Source organism: Rhopalosiphum padi, chromosome 1, assembly GCF_020882245.1.
Source record: "Rhopalosiphum padi isolate XX-2018 chromosome 1, ASM2088224v1, whole genome shotgun sequence".
NCBI classification, from domain to species: Eukaryota; Metazoa; Arthropoda; class Insecta; order Hemiptera; family Aphididae; genus Rhopalosiphum; species Rhopalosiphum padi.
The window spans coordinates 86,857,561-86,874,353 of record NC_083597.1 but is presented as its reverse complement, the minus strand read 5'-3'; the positions used below and the strand labels follow the sequence as shown (position 1 = coordinate 86,874,353).

Sequence of the window (16,793 nt, the reverse complement as noted above, 5' to 3'; positions counted from 1 at the left end):
CAATAAAAAAATATTTGCTACAATGTTTAGGTTAATGTATTTTGTTGATTCTCTTGAAAGGTTAGTCATTTGGTATATCCTACAGTGTTAGCTCAGTCCTTACATGCACTTATCTTGTAATACTTGGAATTTGGAATCGATTTTAGACAAAAATACATATTGTATGTATTATGTTTATAGGGAAATATAATATATTATAAATAATAAAATAACTAACTTAATTAAAATATTTAAAATCATGCTTTATTATCGATTCATTTAAAACAAATAACTGTAGTTATTACCTGCATTTTTTTACAAAACTCTACCACCTGGCAGTTGGCACCTACAGGCATATTTATAGCTGAAACATTTTAATGTAAATAATTTATAAAATATTTGTTAGCTTCAAGCTTGTGATAATATGATGGAAGGTTTGATAAAGTTTGTTTATGGTTGGCAAATATTTTACGGTTAGGTATTATTTATTTATTTATTATGAATTATACGGGCTGAGCCCTTTATAAAATTAAGTAGATATACAGAAAAAAATATATTACAATAATTATTACATGATGATATTAAATACAAAACAATAGAAATACATTTTAAGTGTGTGTACAATTAAAAATTTAGAAAATTAAAGGTAGAGTCTGTGGTGGCATGCGACATCAAAGTCTTACAATAGGTTATTTTTCATGTAATTGGTGGAATTAAAAGGTATGTGAAACATAGCAGTAGAACGGGAGGACGGTTGTGGAACTTTAAATGTAACTAGGGAAAGTAAAGGAGAATCTATAATACCAGTCAGTAGGTCTTTTAAAAATGTATTACCAAAATAACGTCGGCGATCAGCTAAAGCAACTAAACTAAGATTAGTGGCAACAGGAGAGTAATCATGAGATGGACAAGCAATGACCAGTAAGTAGCTGGCAAAACGGGAAAACCTTCGCTGAACCCTTTCTAGCTGACAAGCATTAACAGTAGTATGAAGGTCCCAAATAACGACACCATACTCAATTATGTAATTATGTATAAGTTACATCTATAATATAAGTACTATATATATATTATAGACATATTTATTTGGATATTAAAAATATAATTAAAATATAATAGAAATTATCAACTTATTTATTTTATTTTTATTTCATTATGGGCCGCGCCTAAAGTAGGTACAGAATATCAATTTAACATAATTAAATGTACAATACAAAAATGTATAAAGTAAGTACTTATAACAATAGTTGATAGAAAAGGCAAAAAGATAAAAACTCTTAATATAACTATATAAGTATAACTTTGATAGATTTTCCATAGTAATTAATAGCCGCATGTTATGTATTATGTTATTATAAGTCTGTTTATAACACCGGAGTTATAGCTATACAGTATACATGGTATTTTCCGTAACGTTTCGTATGCCAAATTTATTATCAACTGTAATATGAGTCGTATTCGTCAGCGTAATCCACTACGTAAATTATGATATACATTTATATACAATTTTGGTATATATATATATATGTCTTCTGTCACCTGTATAGTCTTTCCCTGAGTTATAACATTAATATTTCAACTAATGATTATTGATTATGAAATATTTACTTTTATTTATGCTGTTAAAAAAAATAAATTACCTTAAAATTAAGTAAAACAAAACAGTTTCAGAATTTTAAACAGGAATTTTTTTAAATGATAAAATGTATCAAGTGTAAGAACTAAAATATAATTACAATTTTCAATCTATAAAATTATGAGTCTACGAACATGTGGGTTATGACACATGGCATTATTTCAGTTTGATTCGTATAATGAATAGATAACAAGTGATTATTTTACGGTTTATAATTGACAATTTTTTTAAACCTTGGTTCTTAAAATACAATATACAACAAAATTGAATATATTTCTTTGTTTTAATATGTAACGTGTTTAAGGATAACAAACACAATTTTTTGATTATTAATTATTACGTACGTGATTATACATAAAATTACAAAATCAACCTATAGGTATACGACCGAGCTACGACGGTTGACGATTTAATATATTTTTTACTGTATTAGTTCATTATAATTACAAAGACTAAGTAAAAAGTGTGTTGCATGTGGTGAAAATGAGAAAAATCAATGATATTGCTGTAAATAATAGATATTATTAATATTGTGAGTAAAATAAAAAAATATTAATATTAAATAAAGAGTATTTTTTAAAACTATTTTTAGTCATTTACATTTATGATTGGAATAATAAGATTTATATAATTACAATAGGTATAGAGGTTTTTATTATTGTCTCTATTCTTAGCTAAATAAATAAATAAATATAATATTTATGTTTGATAAGTTGTGTAAGTTATTTAGTTGTGTACATGTATATTGCATATTATATATTTATGTATGTTATATTATATATTATATATACATGTATTATATATAGGAACTAAATATATAAGTTTGTAATGTAATATATTTTAGTTGGATGTTTAAATGTATCAACAGTTGAATGTACCAAAATGTACTCAAATGTAACAACTACAATTTTTTAATTATTTAATATTCATTTTCTGCACATTTTGTTTCTATAATTTTAGCCCTATCTAGTATCATACAACGAAACTACATACTAGCTCTTGTGGTGTTTATTGATTGCATATCCTTGTCGCCGGACACAGTGCAGCATCCTGGTTTCATTTTTTTTTTCATGCTACCTGTTTCAAATTTTTGTAAAACGCCCATTATTTTAACACTGTAGTTTTTGTTTTGTTTGTTGTGTCATGTTAATTGAATGTATTGAATGGATCGATTAAATCTATACATTTAATAAATTTATATCGTGTAAACGAATCTTTATGTCGTTATTTCCTATTTCTATGGTGGTGTGGAATCTTTCGGAAGCTGTTGATCAATTATACTAATTTGTGTGTTTCTCAGGAAAGTAAGCATTGATTGGCACCCGTGAGAAAGAATCAGCGCGAAAAAGGAAGCGCGTGCCCGTGGCGAAAGTAGTCGAAGGTTGTCGAATGATAATATACTTAGGTATAGTATTGTGTTATTTTTTCATCAAGTTTACTCGTATATAAAGCAGTCCTTCTCTTTAAACGGATACTAGTGTAGTTTTAGGTTCTCGACAGTTTCTTTACCCGCTTGGAGAATGTTTAATTTTTGTTTACAATTTATGTAAGATATTAAAAAGCTGATACTTGTAAATAAGACACCTACTTGTAAACTAATGCATGAAATTGTGTGCATATATTTTAGACGACTATTAACAGTAAAGTAAGTTTTTAAAAATGTCATTAATAATATCATATATTTAATTTATGTACAAGTATTTACACATTATTCATGAGCTAAAAATACTCAGTGTTAAAAAAATTCGTTTGTAAATATTATTTAAAATTTACATCATATTTTATAAAATACTTATAAAATATTTCTAGAGATATTTGGACTATTTTCGATATTTTATGAAAAATGAAAATATTATTATTAAAGTTTTCATATTTTAGAATATAATATACAAATTAACTTTTGGACATTTTTAAGTTCCTATATGATATGCATACAATTTTATATTTCAAAAATATATACCTGCATATTAGTCTATAATACCTAAGTTAGGTTAGTTATTTTATGGCTTATCTACTTATTTTATGATATTTGCAGATTCAAATTTATAGTTTTATTTGGGCAATTAAAAATTGTGATTTTTCCTTTTTATGTATGTTTATTATTATTGTAAACATATTATACTTAAATATTACATTTTGTTTATTTTAATTTACTGTAATTGAAATTTAAAATGTTAGTGAATAATTTAGTTTAAATATTAGAAACATAGTTTATTATTTTTATATTATTATATAATACTGTTTTATATATGGTTTGCATAAAATAAACAAATAATTAATTAATCTGTTAAAATATAATTCTTATATTCGCTTGTATTACCAAAATACATTTTTATTTCAAATTTCTGGCCAAGGACATTACTTTATACATGTATACATGTGTGTCTGTGTGCGCGCGCGCGCGCGTAATAGAATTATAAATAATAATACTAGTGAGATTACGGGGTCGAAAAAAAATCAAAAAAACAATGTTTGATCGAATAATTTACAATATTTGATTTTTGAAGTTTTTGAGAACTAGATCTTATAAGATCTTAGCTAATTTTTGGTAAACTTATCTCTGCTTAAAATTGTTTTGCAAATGCAATGGTGTGTCAATAGTTTTAAATTGAAAACACTCACAGCTACTCGTGTGGACCTTAGGTTTACCTTAATCCTGTACTACGTTTTGTTACTTAAGAAACTAAACTATTAACATACCTAGCTACTTCATAATTCAGTATTGAAGAAATCATTTAATCTTAACCTGTGTATGCATTTTTAAAAAAAATGAGTGAAATATAAATGGGTTATGGACGTTTATTAATAAATAATTACGTTTGAATACATTTTTTTCTATAGTTTTTAACGTTCAAATTAATTACTGTTTTGTAAGGATACGTATAACCCATTTTAAATTTATAAGTTGTTGCATGGCATTTTTTGAGATTTTTTAATATTCTATGCGAACGTTTATTGATAGTTATAATTCCTATACATTTTGTTTTAAATTTTTTTGATCCAAAGAGCTGGGTATAATAATCATTTTTAAATTCTTTGATCAAGTTAAATTTAAAATTTTACTACCGTTGTAGTATTGAATATTATTTCAAATATGTATTTTTTTTTTTTTTAGAAAACGGATTATGAAAACACGAAAACAACACGAAATCGATTAAAATGAATGTTTCATACATGGAAATTAATTGTTGGATAAATTACGAAATGGGATTTTTATAAATTGAAAAAAAACATGATGCCGAATAATTCTCCTACGAATACAACGTGCAAAGAAGGGTCTCCCCTCAGACCATGTAATGATGATTTAGAGGTTGGAAACACAAAAGGCAATGAGGTTACAAACAATGGATATTTCGGGAGACCGTATCAAAAAACACTTTTACCCGATGTACGGATTTCATCAGCTGACGAACGACCATCCAAAAGCAAGTTCCGTGTCCGCAACGTTAGTCCTATGCAAGTGCCTAGGCATAAAACAAGCTTTGCGTGTTACCGGATATTAGTTCCCGAAACAAATACGGAAAAACTAGTACTTTTCGTTTGTCTTACTGTGTTTTTCACCTTACTCGCCTCGTTAGTATATTTCTTCGTGAAAATAGAATGCATATTTGGAGATAAAGATCAAAAATGTAAAAGTTAGTATACATGTTATAATCAATTAACCAATTAACCTAATCGTTTAAAATACGTAGAATTGACAAAATAAAAACTAATAAATTAAGATATTTTACCAGTAAAAAATATATAATCATTTATCATAGTAAATTGTTTCTAATTCTAATTCCAAATTTTGAATGAAAGCTAAAGGAAATATCTGTATAATTATTTTATCATTATTTACAGTTTTTCCATTAACTAAATATTATGTAACAAAAATAAAATTGTGATTTTGAATATGTGAGAATAAAATTAATATAATTTTGGCTAAACTTATATATTTTAAAATTAAAATTTAATATACGCGTTTACAATTTATTAGTTTTTATGATGTGATAATAATTGCTTAAAAAGTTATTATGACAAAAAGCCTTATTGTTACAACCCTTATGGTCGCTCCTTTAGCAGTGTATAGCATGTCTACATTATGTTTATAATATTCAAACAATTTTAACGGAAGTAAATAAAATAACCTTCATTTATAATTCAGCGTTAAAAATGACTATCCCCCGATTCGTACTTATAATATATTACTATAAACGACATCAAGAAACCTTGCTTCCAGGCTCCAGTGTCAAAAATTACAAAAGCATAACCACAAATAGCTATAACCTATAAGGTTACACTGATCCATATCTATAAAGTATTAAATCAAAACAGACAATGTTGACAATTGTTCGAAAAAACACGTATCAAGTACATAAAATGAACATTATTTGTCAAAATCTTTCATAATATTATGACTTGTACAACTTTTAATCATTAAAAATGCCTATAAGACATCAATGCGACCGGTTTTAATCGACCTTGACACTATTAATATTAACAATAAAACAATCATCAATCAATTTTCAATAACAACGACATATTATACTAATTATTATAATTATTTAAATAATATTTATAAGAAACGTTGTGTATAATTGTTTAATTATTCTAGGTAACTGGTTCTCAAATAATGAACCTGGTGTATGTATGAAAGAAGAATGCGTTAAGACAGGTAATTATTATATAATATACGTTGTTTATTAGATAAATCGCGTATATCTAATTTGATCATTAAAAAAAAAAAAATAATAAATACATTTAAAAAAAAACCGTGTTATTAGTTTTTTTGTAATTATTATAAATCGTATTAAAAATTGTATCAAATGTCGCATAATCATTAATGTTTTTTTCAAATTTATTGAGTTAGTATTTTCACAAAATTTAGTTTATAATTTACCTACAATTAAATTGTATTATTTCTGTTATACTTTTAAAATTATTTTTTAAATAGTTTAAGTTACTTTAATTTTCAAAGTCAATTGACAAGACGATTTTTTTATTTCAAGTATTTAATAATTTTAATTATACAATGTATATTTTCAGAAATTTAATTGTGGAAAATCACTAATTTAATTTTTATACTACTCAATTAAATTGTACAGATGTACATTTTGTAGATTTGGTTTTTTAAAAATGTAATCATATTCATTGTGTAGATTAAATAATTTTAATATTTTACGGTTGCTGTCTTACGTTTTTACTTCTTAAATTAAAATTTAAAAATTAAATTAAATGCATATAAAATTAAATTATAGTATCTTAAATTTCAAGTGAGTACTCTTATTTTTCTAAGTAATAATATAATTTTAATACTATGCCAATTAAGGTATAAAATACATAACTATGATGCAGATAATTACGAATGTACTCTACCATAAAATTAAAAAAGTTACATATTTTTTAAGTATTATAAATCGTTAAAAATACGTATAATTGGAAACTGTGATATTAAAATATAAAATAATTACCATATATAATAATAGTGTTATTAAAAATTTAATTTATTTTTTCACATACGATAATGGAATAATATTGTGTCCATTTCAAAATCCCATGATAATAATATACCCTTATTGCAGTACTCATAACTACGTTACATAACAGCTTTTGCATATAGTGTAATATGTAGTAACTGGTAAATAATAGTAGATACCTTAATATTTAAGCTGTATTATATTATTATAAGCAAATTAATGCGAGTAGCTTAATTGATTACATTTTACCTATCTAATATGAAATTCAACATCTATACGAAAATATATAGTTTATAATATATTGTATTAATTGTATTTAATTCTGCAGCAACAAAAAAAAAATAACTTTTAAAATATTTTTGTTATAAAAAAAATATACATACTTTCATGTTATTATCTTTATGTAAGGTATAATATTTTATTTTATTTCATTATTTATTGTGCCACATTATTATTTTTTAAATTTAAAATTACATGATATATTATAATGTATTAACATTAAGTATATATTTTTTAATCAATAAATATTTTTATAGCTGCTTCATTATTGTCAGCGATGGATCCAACTGCAGATCCTTGTGATGATTTTTATCAATTTGCTTGTGGTACCTGGGATAAAAGGCATTTAATTCCTGAAGATAAAAGCAGTATCAACACATTTGAAGTGCTTGCTGATCGATTACAAGTTATTTTAAAAGGTTAGTTTTTCATATAAAATCAAATAATTTATCATGTTTAAATCAAGAATTGTACAGTGGAAATTGATTAGTAAAATTTGAAGATTTGTATTAAATATGTAGAATGATTCATAAAGTATGACCACCTTTTTTATACTCTGATAATGAAATAATTCAAATTGTGATTTTGGAATTTTTAAATACAGCTAAAGACCATATTTTCAAATACTTTGATTTTATATATCATTGCCTATTGGTTCTGAATTGATACAAAGTTATTTTAGATTAAGCAGTAATAAATGTATTTACAATAATGTGTATTTTTGTTGTGTTATCACATTTTGAAGTAGCAAAAAATTCTTCAATGATTGAGTGGTTTCAAATGGGAAATTGGATCAAGTTTGTACTTTGGAGGATTAAACATACAAATAACAGTGCTTTTCAAAATAATGGGGAAAAATTAACTTACTTTTTATAATTTAAAAATAAATAACTATAGATATACTTACTCATTAGTTTTTATAAAAGCATCTAAAAATATCTAAAATAAAATACATAGCATAATATTTTTTTTTATAGACATTTTAAGTTCAAATTTTACTTTATTATATCAACTTTTTACACATTTTTTAAAAATTATTTTCGATTTCGAGAAGAGCAATAAAATATGTATTGATTTTATATTTTGATGATAATGTGCATTTTTTTTAAAAAAATAAGGATAAATCTTTAACTTTGTGATAGTTTTTAATATGGCATTAGATCTTGCTTGTACTTTTAAGAGATGATGAAATTATTAAAATATTTTGATTTGGTTAGAGCTATTTATATAAAGACATTTAACGTTTTAATTTTTTTCTTTAAATATCAATTAAAATTGTCAAAAAGCTTGAAAATATTTTAATATGTACATGTTTTTAAAAGTTAATATTTTTTTAGTTATTTGAAAATATCAATGATATATTGGTACAATTTTTTTTTATTTATTAATATTCAATTTGAAGTAATATTTTGATAGAATAGCTTTAACCATATTGAATAACTTAATACTTTATTTTAATATATAAAGAAAAAATAAATAACTTTATATGTAATTAATTTGTGGATATTTAATAAGATGCAATGATTTGAGTAGTATACTAATACGTAGAGTATATATCTAATATAGTCATATAGTTATTAAATATTTTCATATATATGTATCTTTAAATGTATTATTTTTGTTTAGGACTTCTAGAAGAATCAGTAAATCGACTTGACAGTTCAGCAACAATTAAAGCAAAACTATTTTATAAATCGTGCATGAATATTAGTAAGTACTTAACTAAATTATTTTAGTGGATTCTGAATAGATATTCAATTTAAACATAACCTACTTGAGTTTAGCTCAAATCAGATATATTGGAGACTTGCCTATCCGTGAGCTCTTAAAGTCAATTGGAGGCTGGCCGGTGATCGAAACAAATTGGCGACCACCTGATTATAGTATTGAAGTTTTGCTTGGTCGATTAAAAAAAGAATTCAATGAAGGAATCATAATTGAACCATGGGTTGGGCCAGATGATAAAAACTCTTCTGTAAACATCCTTCAGGTGCGAAAAAAGTAAGACATTAATGTAGTCGCATCTACATAGTAAGAAAAAACAAGTAGAAAATAATATAATATGATTGACGTGTTGGCTTATACATTTATGCATTTATTTAACAAGTGTTAATTAAAACATATTATTACTTCTGTAATTACTATCTTTTTTACGTTTTTTTTTATAAAATTTAGTTGGATCAAATGCAATTGGGATTACCGAGCAGAGATTATTTTTTAAAAGACAGTAGTGCTGAAGCATTACAAGCTTATCATAAATATATGTCTGAAGTAGCTGTGTTATTAGGGGCAAATAAGTCAACAGCACCTTTTGAACTATTAAAAATTATTGAATTTGAAATTGAAATAGCAAATGTGAGTACATTTAGTATTTATAACTTTATGTTTTAAAATGATTTAATGTTAAATTATTATAATATGTAGATTACTCAAACGGAAACCGATCGGCATGACACGACTGGCACATATTTAAAACTTCCATTAAAAGATTTACAAAAACAAGTTCCAGAATTTGATTGGCAATTATATCTGAAAACTATTTTACAAATTAAACTTTCCGATCAGGAACCTGTAGTTAGTTATGCTATGTCATACTTTACACAACTCGGTCATCTTATAAAAAGAACTGATAGAAGGTAAATTAATAACTTAAAAATTAATGTGCAACTTTTATATTTTAGTTCATTAAAACATACAATTAAATATTATTTTTTTTTTTATATATAGGGTTATTCACAATTACATTATCTGGAGACTAGTTCAAAGCACTGTACTTCCGCATATGATTGATGATTTTCAGTATAAAAGATTAAATTTTAAGAAAATATTATTGGGAATTCTCAATGAACGAAGTAGATGGAGAGATTGTGTAGATTGGACTAACAAGCGACTTGGAATGGCAGTTGGCGCTTTATTTATAAGAGATAATTTCAGCTTGGAGAGTAAAGTACGATTAAAACATAAACGTTTTCAAAAATTAAATTAAAATGTATTTTACAGTATGAAGTAGAAAATATACAGTGTTTTATTATATATTTTTTGATAAGGTGACTGCTATGGATATGATACAATCAATTCGAGAAGCATTCAATGAGCTTTTAAATGAAAACCATTGGATGGACGAACAAACAAGAATAGTGGCCAAAGCAAAGGCGGATGCTATGAAAGAACGAATTGGATATCCAGAAGTATTAACAGATCCGGACGAGTTGGAAAAAGAATATACTATGGTAAGTTTTAAGTGTTTTAGTCGTTTTAGAATTATCTTTCTTGTTATTTCAATTTTTTGTTTATTTTTTAGTTGAATGTAACAGAAAATCAATTTATTCTTAATGTATTTAATGTACTAAAGTTTGATGCTTATCAAAATTTAGAAAGACTAAGAAAACCCGTTGACAAAGATAAATGGTCAACAGAACCTGCAGTGGTTAATGCATTTTATAATCCGAATAAAAATCATATTGGTAAGTTTAAATTATTATATAGTAAATAGTCACAGCATATGTAAATATATGATAAATAATAAATTGGATTTTAATTTATTAGTCATCCCTGCTGGTATTCTTCAACCTTTATTTTATAGTCAACATTTTCCTAAATCTTTAAATTATGGTGGGATTGGTGTAGTAATCGGTCACGAGATCACTCACGGATTCGACGATAAAGGTTAGTACCTTAATATACTTAAGTATATTCGTTTGTAGATGATTAATATTACTCAAATATTTCAACACAATTTAAATTACCGTTTATAGGTCGACAGTTTGATAAAAATGGTAATATGATCGAGTGGTGGGATTCTAAAACAATATATACGTTCAGGGAAAAAGCTCAGTGTATGGTGGACCAATATTCAAAGTACAAAATGCAAGAAGTAAATTTACACGTTAATGGACGCATGACTCAGGGCGAAAACATAGCTGACAACGGCGGACTTAAGCAGTCATTCCGGGTATATATAATTATAAACTTTATCATTACTATGTTAAGCCGCTATATATAAATGATAAAAATGATGTATAAATATAAAATACGATGAGCGTATATTAAACATAACTCATAAGTAGTACCTACCTAAAGCGATAAAAATTTACAATTCGTATTTTATAATAAGGACGGTTGTTGTGTATTGAGTGTCAAGACCAAAATCGAAACTTTTCAGGAGACAATAATAAAACGTTTCAATTTTTAAAATCTTAATGTATAATATAAAAATTATTATCAAAAAGTGAATTGACGATCTTATACAATGAACATTCATATCTTAAATACTCGTGTACTGGAAAACTTACAAAAACAATAAATTATTTTCAGGCTTATAAGAAATGGGTGTCCAAACATGGAGAAGAACCATTACTTCCTGGCATTAAAATGTCACACGACCAACTGTTTTTTTTAAATTACGCACAGATTTGGTGTGGTTCAATGCGACCAGAAGACGCACTGACAAAAGTCAGATCCTCCGTACACTCGCCTGGGCCCACACGAGTTTGGGGTCCCTTGTCGAATTCCGATGACTTTGCCAAAGCATATAAATGTGCACCTGGATCTCGAATGAATCCTGTCGATAAATGCATTGTTTGGTAGAATTCGTTACTACATAGGTTATATTTACATTTCATATCTGAATTCTATTTGTTATTGATAAACCATTTATTTTATTCCCACATTTTAGCTGTTTACTCATAATACAGGGCAAAGTACTTACAAAGCATATCATATTAAAATAATAGACAAGCAATTTGATAATAGGCTCATAATCAAATTGATAATTTTCTCATAAAACTCATGTTTCACTTTATTATTTTTATCTGATATTCTGACTATTGTGAATTGTGATTATCCTAAACTACAACGTACCAATAATTAAAAGTTAAAACTCAATATATCACCATAATTTCTTATTTTTACAACTTACAAATAATTATTTACAAATTATTAAAACGTTTAAATTTGTTCGATGAATTAATATAAAATTACTATTTAATACTAAAATTACTACTAAGGTACTTTGAAAATTTGCCTTGTATTGTAGCTTGTAAACAGATCACCAAAATATTTTTAATTTAGTCGTAGGTTTTTTCAAACGTGTGCGTGTGTTAAATCATTGTTTTGAATTGATTTATAAATTATACATAAAAAGTAGTATAGGTAGTTACGAATATAATATCAATTAAATTATTTAATTCATTTTTTGACTAAAAATAAATTATAATAATAAGGTTCGAAAATGATTCCTTATTATTATTTTTTTTTAATTTAATTATTTTTTTATAATTAAAATAACGTAATTTGACTTTTACATTTTTATTTGTTTATAAATTCTAATAAGGTAGTTATTATTAGTGTTGCACAACGATATGTTTTCAGTCACATCGATATCGATGAAATTGGTTCGATATCGTTGTACATCACTAGTTGTTATAATAGTTTATTATAAATACGAAAATATGTAAGTAGGTATTTGACATTTTTCCCATTTAATTTTTGGTTATAATATAGAAAATTTAGTACAATATTTAAAACACTGAAAATTCGAACCTTGTTTATAGTAAAAGATTAAATCAATAAATATTAATCGACGAGAAGTGTTATCTGAGAGGACATTTTAATTACCAAATAGTATAAATATGACCACAAAAGAAGAAACAATTGAGGGTAAAGACAATCACGGGAAAAGGATTTCCAGGGGTTATTATAAGTGCCAATATATATGTTTACTTATTTTTTAAGTTAGGTAAAAATATAACTTAATCAAAACATTAGATTTAAAATATTTTAAAATGTTTATGATAAATCAAAGGCACAAAATTAAATAAATTTGGGTCTTAGCTATTGGTAATTATTGTTGGTAATAATTGGTAGATTAAATTTTGATGTTTTCGGAAGAGTTATAATAATACTCATAATATTTTATTTTAATAGTTAAGCATGAATTTGCATATAATAAAATAATAATAATATATACACACACACACACATATATATATATATATATATTATATTAATCATTGTTTTCTTCCAATTTTGCCAGAGTATATTTATTTTGTCATTAATATTTAAATTTAAATGTTATTTTTACATCTACTTTATTAATAACTGATAATGAAACTAAATTACCTACTATTTGTGATCTCAATTTTAAGTTTCAATATATTATGTTTATTATTAAAAAAAAATACTTATCTCATGATTAAAATATACATTTTTTTACTAATTTTACATGCACTTTTATGTCTTAATTAAATATAACCATATTATATACTTTAAGCCTATGTGTTAACGATTCTAGTCTGTTCATGTTGTTTTTGACACCACATCGTTTAAGAAATATTTACAATTTGTTCGCTTTCAATACGCATAAATATAAATATATAATATATATATATAAATTAAAAAAGAAAATTACGAATGTTTTACAATAATGATAATATTGTTTGTTGTATTTAGAAACATATCACCTACTGTGTACATGTATGCGTCGTGCGTGTTAATTTCTTCGAAATGTCTTCTATATTTATATTATAAATGCTTCCTATATCTACGCAAAGTTCTGTGTGTATTGAGTTTGAATTCGATACATTTAATGAAAATTACAATTAAAATGTCTATATCCATTTGGAATATCTCATTATTATATGTAAGTTTCAGTAGCTTTGTAGTTTATCAGTTAGTAGCCTAACTGACCATGCTGTACTTTGTTATGGGAAAAACAAACGGCCAATATAACTACCGATTTTAAATCCTAAATGAACGTATGTAAATCCCACCAATTTATAATTTTAAGCTATATATTAATTCCAACCAGATATAATAGATATATATTGATGACATGTAATAGGTGTATGATATTAAATACAGTTACAATAAAACAATCAATATAAGACAATTTTGAAAAAGTCTTGTGTGTTTCATTATGTACGATGTACAAATATACAATTTAACATTTATATCTTCAATCGTCTGAAGCTAATATACTTATACATTCTACGAACTACATTATAATCTTTTGTGAAATTATCCAACTTTAGAAACAGCCCTTAATATATTTTTTGCTTATGAGACCCCCCCCCCCCCCCCCGACAAAATAATAATATATGCATTTAATTATTTTTAGATCAAGATACAGTATTTTGAGATCTATTAAATCGTATTGAGGAAAAGAGTTTTTTCTGTAAATCATGATTTACTTCTAATGGTTTTTGTTGTAGGGAATTTTGTGTATGATCCATCCAAAGTTATCATTAAGGCCGCAGGTGATAGATGTGTATACCCTGCATCAGCTGTATACAATGCTTAGTATGACCGGTGAAATTTACAATACCCGTAATCCACAGCAGGCATACTTGGTACATAATAGGGGATTACCTTCCGCATTTGTAGCAGGGGTTACCAAATAGTTGTTTGTTAGAAAACGAGGAAACCGTGACGGCCTATACTCTGTGCATATTGTTATGACGGTGATTTTAACTTAGTTTTTATCGTAACAAAGGAACGTATAGTCTGCATTGCTATTTGGTATTATACATCTATCGTTAAAAAAAATATGGACTTAATACGATCTTCGGTGTAAATATTATGAGAAAAAATAGCATTATACAGTAAAACAAAAATCAGGAACTTGCTTTACTGTATAGTTATTAGTAGGTATCGAGTAGAGTACCTCGTCATAGAGTAGGTGACAGTAATGAATGTGCTAAATTTAAATTCAATATTAAATCATTCTTTCCAAAAATAATTCTGAGTAGAGATTATACGTCAGTCAAGGCCATAATTGAAAAAAAAATTTCTGGGGGGGGGGTCTAAATTTTTTTTTAAATATAGATACTGAAATTGTATAGTCAATAAACTATATTTACCAGTAGAATGTGAGTACTTTTAAAAATTTTGGGGGAGGGGGATCCGGACCCCTGGACCCTCCCCCAGTTGCGGTCTTGCTGTCAGTCTATATTATTTAGTATATTTTATTATCTACCTATATATTCATGTTAATATTAGTAGTTTCATTTGCTATTGGTAACTCGGTAGGTTGAATTAATTTTTGCTAAAAAAAATGTACCTATTATTGTTATAGTATTAATTATTACAAAATTATTTATATTTTATGTCATCCATGATTTTTATTAACTTATAAATTAAAGCATATTTACCACAGAACAGTGTAAATAGGTTCATGCCTAAAATTAATTAAAATATTTTATGAGTTTCATTATGCATTTTCGATATTAATTAATTGGGATATAAAAACTTCTGAAGTACCTTGCATTACATATTCAAAGTTTTTTACCTTACCTAAGCTAAACGTTTTATTATATTTAAATTGAAAAAGTACTTAAAAATTAATCTTTTTAGCGCAAAAGAATTAAAATGTTTTGAAAATGATATTATGTCTACTAAATGCTAAGATATAAATACAGCACTTGAGTTTTTATTTTTGAATTGCAACAAGAAAACAAATTGATTTTGTCTAAAATTTAAAATTCACATTCTTATATAATTTTATTTTATTTTTCCCGTTAGTAAAATTACTAAATAGTTTTACCTTTGACTTTCTATAATACAAACTAAATCCAAGTTGATACTTGAAACAACCCTTAAATTTGAAAATCGAAGCATTTTTACGTTCAATAGGTAAGTGGTGACAGAAACGCACAAAAAAAAAAAAAAAATTACACATCATTGTAAAATCAATAAATTCATGATTCATCGCTGCACTCAGGATCTAAAATGTTTATTATGCTCACAGGACGACAGAGTATAGTAATGTATGTGTATAATATATAGTAATATAATATGGTATTCTACTGAGGTAATGTCGTATATAGTAGGAATCGTCTATCGATGGATGGCTATGTTTTATGAGTAAACAAAGATAATGCAGCTGCTGCAGCTGTCGTGATCATATAACATATTATATACCGATATTATGTTTTCCTTAACATTCGCTTATACTAATATCTTATATTATAGTTATATAAGTGTCCATCAAATTTACCCAATTATTACGACCTTGTACTTCTAAATTTAGTTGAAATTGATTTAAGATTTTCTTACATTTTTCAGTAACACATATAAGTACTTTACAGTGACGTGACCTAACTTACCTTGGCGTATTATATTCGTTGAGATCCAAACATAAATTATTATTATAATATACACGAACCGATCACTTTGGCTAGAAAAATGACTAATGAGTGGTAATATGCAGACGGACGTATGATATAGTTGCACTCGTATATATAGTGTAACTACACCCTCGCTGCTCTCAAGTGCAGACGTCACACCTTATACCAAAAACAATACAGCAGTACTTTCGTATTGCTGTTAAAATAAACCTTATCGTAACCCGTAGGGTATGTGTGGATTTCATTCAAAATATCCAATTTTCCATAGCTGCAGTTACAACTGTTACAAGTATTTTTTAAAACGGATCGCGGTCA

At 25.8% G+C, this 16,793-nt stretch overlaps 1 protein-coding gene across 5 annotated transcripts; it reads left to right on the top strand.

Moving 5' to 3' along the window:
- Window positions 1-2,075: 2,075 nt before the first annotated feature.
- Window positions 2,076-14,242, top strand: LOC132917024 (neprilysin-1-like). Of its 5 annotated transcripts, none has more exons than XM_060977532.1 (15): window positions 2,129-2,147; window positions 2,916-3,020; window positions 4,731-5,250; window positions 6,213-6,272; window positions 7,611-7,772; window positions 8,980-9,063; window positions 9,138-9,343; window positions 9,529-9,708; window positions 9,778-9,989; window positions 10,081-10,300; window positions 10,401-10,583; window positions 10,655-10,817; window positions 10,900-11,019; window positions 11,109-11,305; window positions 11,668-14,242. In XM_060977532.1, the coding sequence occupies exons 3-15, from the start codon at window positions 4,848-4,850 to the stop codon at window positions 11,938-11,940; spliced, it is 2,463 nt and encodes an 820-aa protein (XP_060833515.1). In that variant the 5' UTR covers window positions 2,129-2,147; window positions 2,916-3,020; window positions 4,731-4,847; the 3' UTR covers window positions 11,941-14,242. The 5 variants fall into 5 exon arrangements, with proteins under 5 accessions (XP_060833516.1, XP_060833515.1, XP_060833514.1 ...); XM_060977531.1 differs by lacking the exon at window positions 2,129-2,147 and adding an exon at window positions 2,652-2,857; XM_060977533.1 differs by lacking the exon at window positions 2,916-3,020 and having other exon boundaries at window positions 2,076-2,147.
- The last annotated feature ends 2,551 nt before the right edge of the window (window positions 14,243-16,793 follow it).